We start from the raw sequence: 9,105 nt of genomic DNA, 5'->3' as shown, positions 1-9,105 counted from the left end.
CGTCAAGCTCCAAGGGCTTGGTATAACGAGCTTGGCTCGTTTTTGACCTCAATTGGCTTCATCAATTCAAAGTCTGATACCTCGTTATTCATTTGCCAGCACAATGGAAGCATAATATATCTTTTAGTACATGTGGATGATATTCTTCTTCGCTTAATTTCTATCATAAGGATTGTTTCCTATCGATTTTATCTCCTCTATCCAAATTTAATAATACTAAATGGCAAAAGATCTAAACATAACACAAATTCACCTCGGTATGAGGTCCCATCTGCGTTGATCGCTCAATCCGATTTAACTTTAAGTTAGACTTATCTAAACTGACTCGACTCATATGATCTATCTTCCGTCTTTGTTAAAACCCAAAGTGATAGGCCTCCTCCTATCTGGTTCTTCTTATAATATAAATTGATAGTAATAGATGATATTTAAATCTAAATTAATAGTAATAGATCCACTAAGCTGGGTGTTAATCTAAGCTTCCTCCTTACGGTATCATCCGCTCCAGTTACCTAACATCCTTTGTGAAGTAGCTCGAAAAGAATCGAGCTTGAGAAGGTGAATGCATTCCACAAGACAAGTCAAATAACATACATCTTAAATGATTCGTGTGTGTCCTCCCCTCCATGTCGCCCAGATACATAGGAGAAGAGAGTTTTAAGGCCCAATGCTTTGTTTGGGTCCTCTCTCTCTCTCTCTCTCTCTCTCTCTCTATATATATATATATATATATATATATATATATATATATGTATAGCTCTTCGTCTCGGTGAAGAAGGGTATACAGACAGAAACATACGATGAAGTTGGGGGAACTCCCTGGACCTGTGCACATCCTGTGCGTCTGTTAACTCACTCAAAAGGTGTGAGACTACAAAGAGATCAAAGCAAGAGATGCAACGTTTTGTTTCCCCCGAGGAACAGCTGCTGCAAGTAGTAAAACGGACATGAATCTTACTTGTCACACTGTGGCCGTGTGGAGTACATTGTTCACAGGAATGCATGTGCTCCGTGTCCTCCGCCACATTGGATTCTCCTTGCAATCAAATGGATATGCCCAATATTAACACTCCACATATGTCGTGTCTTCATTTTCCTCTTCTTAATGTGCGTACGAAAAGAGTCCATTGTTTTTTATGAGAGGTGTCTTTTTGTTGTAATTCCTTCAAAATGATACTGCTATATCCTATAGACCGATGAATGGGTCTAATTCTTAGTTATAATAATGCCTTCTAATAGGCTTACGATGTCTTTGTGGATGTGTCAAAAAAAAAAAAAACACTATAATTAACATAGAAAACTTCTATTTAATTATTTGTATTTCTAAACTAATAACAATACATATTCGAAACCTTTTATTATATATATATATATATATATATATATATATATATATATATATATATATATATATATATATATATAAAAGCTGACTTTCTATTGAGTTTTGAGCTCATTTGTTCCGATTATAATTTTCTAATCGACTTATAATGTTTCGATGGAGGTGTTAAAAATATTATAAATCTATTCATAAATACTATAATTGATAGCATAAATGTTATACATGTGTATCGAATCAATTTACCCTATCGATCAGAGAATATTTCAGATAGTATGATAGATAGCGATGTTTTTTTTTTTTTTTGGAGAAATATGGAAAAGGATGTTAGTCCCGGAAAAGAGATATATATATATATATAGAGAGAGAGAGAGAGAGAGAGAGAGAGAGAGAGAGAGAGAGAGAGAGAGAGAGAGAGAGAGAGAGAGAGATTGATTTTAGTTAATTCGTATATACTATATTGACACTCATCCATAGTGACAAACGCATGCATGTCCCTCAAATCCGCCTCATGTAATGCCTGCCAATCATGGCGACTGCAGCGACCCTCATATTATACAGTACAACGTCTGAAATCTATGAAACAAAGCAGTACAGCACCGATAGACTCGCAACTAAGCAAAGAAATGTTGTAGAGCCATGTTATTTACTGTTCTTCATGTGACCCAACAGGCTTCCAACTAACATCTTCTTCGTTCTCTCTCTCTCTCTCTCTCTCTCTGCTGAATGATATCTGATCTTACACATCAAAGAATTCACCGCAAAGAGAGAGAGAGAGAGAGAGAGAAAAGGACGATCGACGTGACTCGTCAGCATCAACCTGTCGCTCGAAGACGAAGCACGCCACGGTCGCGCCTCCCAATGCGCTGCCAAATATGGCAAAGCCAGAACGCATCCACCCCTCCGCTTTCTTTTCTCCCCTTACGATGTTGTTTAGAGGAGGAAACCGAGGCGGGGGGACCGCCACCGGACTTTGGCCGGCATTCACGGACGAGAGCCGTGGCCCTCCTCGCTGCCGAGATTCCGACGGCAGAAAGGTGGAGGTGGGAAATGGGAACAGCAGCAGCGTAGGCTTACGACAACCAGAAGCGTCAAGAGCCCACTGGTGGCCGGTGGGGCCGCGTTGTCTGCGTCGGTCAATGTCTCGTCCCTCGACAAGAGATACCGAGGGGGTCAACATGTGGCTGTGAAATTTGCGGTGGCTTTGTGTTCCGGCAAAACATTCTTCTCGTGATAGCTAAAGCTTCGCGGTACAGGTTACGTGCACAAGGTAACGTGGACTCGTCAGTCGCCACGCTCACATGCACGGACTCACATGACCGCCTTACTGTACTGCAGCAGTAGACCAAGAGGGGGAGGACATGTAAACGACAAGACATGGCAGCCGACGGCAGTCGGGTCTGTGGGGGAGACAATAGGTGTATGATGAAATATGTATGCCCCGTTCTAGCTGGCTTATAAAGAGAAAATAATAATGATGACAAGCAAAAACAAGGAGGAGCAACCTTATTTGTATTTCTTCGTCGAGTGTGTGAGATTACACCACCACCCCATAAGACGAATCCAGTTGGCTGGCTTATAATATTTATTTTATTTTTATGGAATGTATTAATATATATATATATATATATATATATATATATATATATATCATAATCTTATTTTAAAAAATATTTATAATTATCCTATTCCAATTGCCCGATGAACCGATTCGATTCCGATCTGATCCCGGTTCGACACAAACAGGAGCATCACATCAAATGCGTTCTACAGCCAAGGAGGAAAAAAAGGATTGGCATTTTATTGAACGGGAACGGTAACAAGCTCAACAAGTAGAAAACCAGGGTCATCTTTTGACAGGAGAAGATGCATGGGACTTGAAAGAGACATTGCTTGTCGAGATCATTAACACTAGTAGGTAATTAACTCCTACCACACTTTTTGATTCTGATAATAACAACAGCTTATTCCTACGGATTGCTCCTCCTCGATTGCAGACTTCCTCCATCTGTGGAAGGTAGACTACAATGTCCCGACTTCGTTTCTGAATCCAGAGCGCCGGCCATGGCGACCCCAACCTCACCTCCTCTCTGTCTCGCTCCTGCCCCCATGCTTCTCATCACGCCGCCAACCCCAAGAAAGTCTCTGGTTAGCCCATCGGCACCTCCCATCCCGCCGGACGATAGGTTGCACAAGCCCGGACCGAAGCCACCCAAACCAGTCTCTCGCTCATTCCCGCCACCAAATATGCCACTGCTTCCATTCGCCAGAGAAAACATAAGGTTCTGGAAATGGTTTTCGTTCTCTACCTGTGTCCTCGAACCCTGTCCAGGGCCACTGCTCCTGAATTCGTCTCTGTGATTTGCATGTTTCGAACCACCGCTGCCGGAGGAGTAAGTGCTCCCGAAGCCGGTAAGCAAGGAGCTGCCGCACCGGCCGCTGGATGTTACACCCATTTGCGCCGCCTTCTGGAGCAAAGCAGTGGCAGACATCAGCGGCGCCGCCGCTGACTCATTGTGCACGGAAGAGGCGAGCAAACAAGACACATCGATGTTGTTGTTATTTCTCATCGGATTTCCATCGAACAGCTTTGCTGGCTCACTGTTTCCGTCGATGCTGTTCATTGCGCACATGCCGCGGCCGTCGGAGAAGAAGCTCAGATCGAAAAGACTTCCGGCTGCGGCGGCAGATGACGAGGAGCTCGTGGTTTGCATGTCTTGGATCAGACCAGAGAAAGTCTTATTCTCAAGTATTTGAGGGTCTCCACCGAACTCTTGGCTCGAGCCGCCACCGAGATACAAGGGCGAGGATCGAGGCTGAGGTGAACGGAAGGCAGAAGAGATCAGATGATCGAACTGGAATGGAGCGCGGCCGAGGTCGGCTGACGGGAGGGACTGGCTCTGAAAGGAGGAGACGTGGGAATTCACCGGTGGAAGGCCCAAGTTTATGCTGCTGTTCCCGTACAAGTGGCTGCCGATTGCGCTCATGCCGCTCGGAAGCCTTGCGCTTTCTTGGGCAAGTGCGTCGCAGAAGGCTCTGTGGGTGATGAAGCTATCACGCCTACAATAAGTAGAAGACCTTAACGAACAGTCGTGCACCGAAGGAGGCTCTTCAAAATGGAAGGAACGTATATATGCATCAATCGAAATGGATGTTGAGGTTGACCACTCGAGCATGAATGGATCATGGCGAAGACTGGATTCCATTAAACGTCTTCTTTCTTGTTCATGAACGTTACCTAAACCAGGAAAGCTTGTGGGTGGATTTCCACAATTCGATCAGATCGATCGATCATTGGTCCAATCCCCTTGGCATCTACTCTTTGCAGCAGCACAGGAATCGCGGGTACTCGATTCCAAAACCAAATGTGTTAGCTGCTTGTAAAGCTTGTGGGTGCATCGGGAGAAGAAGAATGTGTCGGTCAGTCAAAACCAAATGCAAAAGAAATTTACGAGATGGTCAGAACCTGCAGTGTTAGCGTTACGACCGGGGCGATGCCCAGCAGCCCGCATATCTCCAAATCACAACCCAACAAATTATCCTGCTAAGACTTCCCTCCATGTCACCCCCTGAACAGGAGGAGGGGAGAAAGACAGGCGTTGGTTTCGAGGACGGAAAGACGAGTGCCTTTTTTGAAATGTCGATGGCCATGGCAGTTCAGTTCCATGGCGACCATTCACGAGGGAGCACTTCTTCTTCTGCAGCTCAGATCTTTATTTCTCACTCCTGTCACCGTGGAATCAACCCATAACGAAACTTAACCCTAACCCTAACCCTACCTCAGGAAACCTTAGTAACCATCGACGAATCCAAGACTGGTGGTGTTCTGCGCGAGGGTATGTGCGTGTGAATGAGTGCAGGTGTGACCTACGTACTCAGAGATCTGCGGCGGCAACTATGATGACGATGAGGGAAAATAATGGCGGATCGATTTGATGAGCGAATGCATGGACGAAATGGATGGAGATAGGCAGAACCTGGAGAAGAGGGTGCCGCAGTCGCAGCGGTACTCGCGAGTGCCGCAGGTCTTGGCATGCGCCTTCCAGTCCGACTGCACGGCGTAGCGCTTGGAGCACCTGTCGCACTTCCACTTCTTCTCGCCGTGCTTGCGGCAGTAGTGCTTCTTGATGCCGGTGAGGTCGCCGAGGGCGCGCGACGGGTCGTGGTGGACGCAGGTGGTCTCGGGGCAGAGGTACACTCGGCGGCGGGCCTCCTTGGGGTTCTTCTGCTTCAGCTTCCACGGCAGGTTGTGGCCGCGCCGGTGGAGCTGCAGATTCTGCTCCCGCTGGAAACCCTTGTTGCACACCTCGCAGATGAATCGGTTCGTAGCCAACAGCGTTTTCGGTGACAGAGCTATAACCTCGGCGTCCGGATCTGTGGTCGATTGCAATCGAGTGAATTAGCACCCGTGACATGTAGCGGAAGCAGGAGGAGGTACGAAGAGAGACTAAATACTTGGATTCCCAGGGAGGTTTCTCTTCTTCTTCTTCTTCTTCTTTGGAGCGATGGGTGCTGACGAAGAAGACTGTTGATTGGTGGGTGGCGGCGGCGGCTTGTTGTACTGTTCGCCTCCCTCTCTAATTCCAAAGAGAGGTACCGACGACGAAGCCGCTGCCATGGTCTTGGCCAAAGCAGCAAAACAACAAGCGACCTTTTCGAACCCTGATGGTGCGCGCTCTTCTCCCTCGCCTAAGTTTTGGCTTCTGGTAGAGCCACAGAGCAACCCCTCGCTAGCAAACACACAACCCTGATGAGATCGCCTTTTGGTCTATCGGCTTGCTTCGCGCTTACCCTATTCTGAATCTGAGAGGCGAGGAGAGAAACAACAAAGAAAGCGAGAGCAAAACAGGAAGAGCCCAAATCGAAGTACACAGGGGGTGTGGATCTACACACACACACACACACACACCCAAGAGACAGTCCTAACCAAAAACCTCCAAAAATCTGCCTCCTGACGCTTACTGCCTCTGCTAAAGAACAAAGAGTCGACCCTCGGAGGAATCCAAACAAACAGTTGCACTCAAGTGACAAGAGCAAGATGAGAGAGAAAGATAGAACACAACAGCAAGCTCCAGGCTGACCAAACCGACACCTTCTCCTCCTCCTTCTCCTCTTTCTCCTTCTACTCCTTCGGTGAGGAGAGAGACACAACAACAGCTATATCTCTTTGTTACCTGCCTCTTTACACCGCACCCACACAAAAAAAATCCGCCAAGCCTATATAAACTGGATGAGGAAGAGAGGAGGAAGGGAGGGGTGGGAATGTGGTGCAGTTGATGCAGTCGCGAGCAGGCAAGGGTGTCACCATACGGCGAGGGATGGGCCCCGTGGTACAGTAGCCCTTGCACTCTCCCATCTCCTTCGTTTGGTTTGGTGTCCGTTCCCATCGGTGCAAGGACAAAAGACAGCCTCTCGTTGCAACCCTCTCTTTTTAACCCATTGGTAAACTGACCACAACACATCTCTCCTTTCTTACTTCATATATATGTATAGTATACAGAGTTGATTTGTATTTTATTACACAAGTTATAATAAATCATTTAATGTAATACAAATATTTTGTAATTTTTAAAGTAAAAAAAAAAACTGACGTAAACTGAAAATTATGTGAAAGATCAATAAATGATGTGTACTGTAAAAAAGAGGGGAATGCGTGAAAATGGAAAGAAAATTATTTGATGGTGTGCATTCGCATATTCACTTCGATTGAGTAGCACGATGACGGAAGTCATAATGTCATAAGTATTATTTTGTTACCTTTATTTATAGTTTATAATAAGATCTTTTTAGGTTTTTCTATCTCTACTCACATCGTTAATATTAACTATTTTATCTTGTTTAATCGTAATATCTATGTAACTCATTAGAATATTCTAATATCATCCTAAATTTTTTATTTTATTATTTCGATACTAAATTATTCACAAATAAAGATATTTCTTTTTTTTATCTGTCATAGCTTCATATACCATTCAGCCTTCTTAATTCAATGACATGAACATTTTGCATGTGTTATGTCTGAACCATCTAATCCTTAAGTCAACCTTGGATAAGTATGCATAGTTTTTATGCAAAGAGTAAAACAAACTTTTTTTTTTCTTTTCTTTTTTTGGTGAGAAAACTGTATCTTTATACCCACTGCTTTCCAGTAAGGGGGAAAAAAAAGAAGAAGAAAGAGTTGACTTTGTTTTATCTTCCCACATTTTTTTACTTCACTTTTGGTCTTTGAAATTATCCAAAAAGAATAGATGCACACGTTCATGGTTATCAGTCCATATACATCCAAATTTTATTGTCAATCCAATTTACTTTTATTTACCTCCATATCAACATGATATATATATATATATATATATATATACAACTATGTAATCTATACACTCATATGTTCTCATCCCATAAAGAAATCTCCACTAAGTGTATACTGACTGATCCTCTACCAATTATGTTCTTTTGGCACACACACTTGGGAGAAGGGTAAAGTTGTAGGGAATGGTCATATGGTGATGCAACTTTGACCTCGGTCAAAATATAATAAATGCAGCATAAAGAAACATGAAGTAACAATTACAGGTTAACGAACAAGTGGGGAAGGTTGTGGAGTTGGTGGGTTTCAGTAGCTTTTGTTGTGCTCTATGTGAGCTCGTTCTTTGCGTGGTTGACTTGTTTTCTTGGTACTAGTACGTTGACAACTATTAGATCATGAGGAACATAAGCTTTTGTTTCTACACACTAAAAGATTTTAACAACTCTCACAGGAGCTTCAAGGAATGCAAAGTTGATGTCACTGCATTAATTTGCAGACTGCTTGTCCTGTCTTGATGGAGCTTGTTCTACGATCGCCCATTACTCTCGACTGGTGTCAAAGGTTTTTGAGCTGACGATGAAAAGAATGTAAAAGTAGAAAGATTTGTTCTGGAGTTTCGGCCTGTTGAGGTTTTGTATCGAGGACAGATTAATTAGATGTGTCATAAAAGCTGGTTTTCGAGATCATTCCATTAGTCCAAAATATTTAGCACTCATGAAAACTAATAGAATCTAAAATGGAACCAACCAATTAATGAAAGAAATTTTTTGATGATGGATTTAGAATGAAACTCTAGTAAGGAAAATCAAGAGAAAAGATGGCTGAAGTTGATGTTCGAAAGCCGAAAAGCTTTACGAGGGACGACATCATGCTTGGAACAGTGCAGAATGCAGAACCCAAGGTGACAGAAAATTTGTTGAAGTGCCTGCCGAGCAAAGCTGGGAAAGGAGGCAGCAGCTTTTCTTGGCTTTGAAGTGCCATGTTGACCTCTGAATGCAGTCATACGGAGAGTTGACGCACCCGCAAGAAATAAAAAAGGGATAAGCGAACAAAAACCATCTGCCTTGTCTCGAGAATTACAACCATCTCTCGTTGGCTGATTCCTATTTAGTAATCTAATTTTTATGACATATGTAAAGTTAATTATTTTTATACTTAACGAGAGAGTCCCCATTACATCTCTCCTATCTCACTATACAGTCGTTACACAGTGATACATGTCATCTTTTAAACTCTAATCACATTAACTGTGACGTCTACGGGCAATCTTCGATATCAGCATGGAGTGCTGTTATCCCCAACTATAACGTCTTACAGTTCGATGTACTATCTAATAATTTAATGATTATTGATCATTCATATAAACGCTGATCACATTAACTCACTCGGGACAATTATCTCCGGATTCAACATATGCGATCTAAATAATATTCTTTGATTATTCCTGAATTATCGATCT

General features: G+C 43.3%; 1 protein-coding gene across 1 annotated transcript; it reads right to left on the bottom strand.

Moving 5' to 3' along the window:
* Positions 1-3,119: 3,119 nt before the first annotated feature.
* On the bottom strand, positions 3,120-6,517 carry LOC135623390 (zinc finger protein GAI-ASSOCIATED FACTOR 1-like). The gene is made up of 3 exons (XM_065126314.1): positions 5,795-6,517; positions 5,317-5,713; positions 3,120-4,399 (listed from the first exon to the last, which is right to left on the bottom strand). The coding sequence occupies exons 1-3, from the start codon at positions 5,955-5,957 to the stop codon at positions 3,310-3,312; spliced, it is 1,650 nt and encodes a 549-aa protein (XP_064982386.1). The 5' UTR covers positions 5,958-6,517; the 3' UTR covers positions 3,120-3,309.
* Between the last annotated feature and the right edge of the window lie 2,588 nt (positions 6,518-9,105).

The sequence above is a fragment of the Musa acuminata genome, chromosome BXJ1-3, assembly GCF_036884655.1.
Source record: "Musa acuminata AAA Group cultivar baxijiao chromosome BXJ1-3, Cavendish_Baxijiao_AAA, whole genome shotgun sequence".
Taxonomy (NCBI): Eukaryota; Viridiplantae; Streptophyta; class Magnoliopsida; order Zingiberales; family Musaceae; genus Musa; species Musa acuminata.
Note: the sequence above shows the minus strand (reverse complement) of the source record. Positions and strands in the feature narration are given on the sequence as shown.

What these genes read in the sequence shown, in the direction of transcription:
- LOC135623390 (XM_065126314.1), bottom strand. Translation starts at nt 5,957, where the DNA reads ATGGCAGCGGCTTCGTCGTCGGTACCTCTCTTTGGAATTAGAGAGGGA. An exon ending in AAACCTCCCTGGGAATCCAA is followed by an intron (nt 5,714 to 5,794) that starts GTATTTAGTCTC and finishes AATCGACCACAG; the next exon opens with ATCCGGACGCCGAGGTTATA. An exon ending in TGCGGCACCCTCTTCTCCAG is followed by an intron (nt 4,400 to 5,316) that starts GTTCTGCCTATC and finishes TACTTATTGTAG; the next exon opens with GCGTGATAGCTTCATCACCC.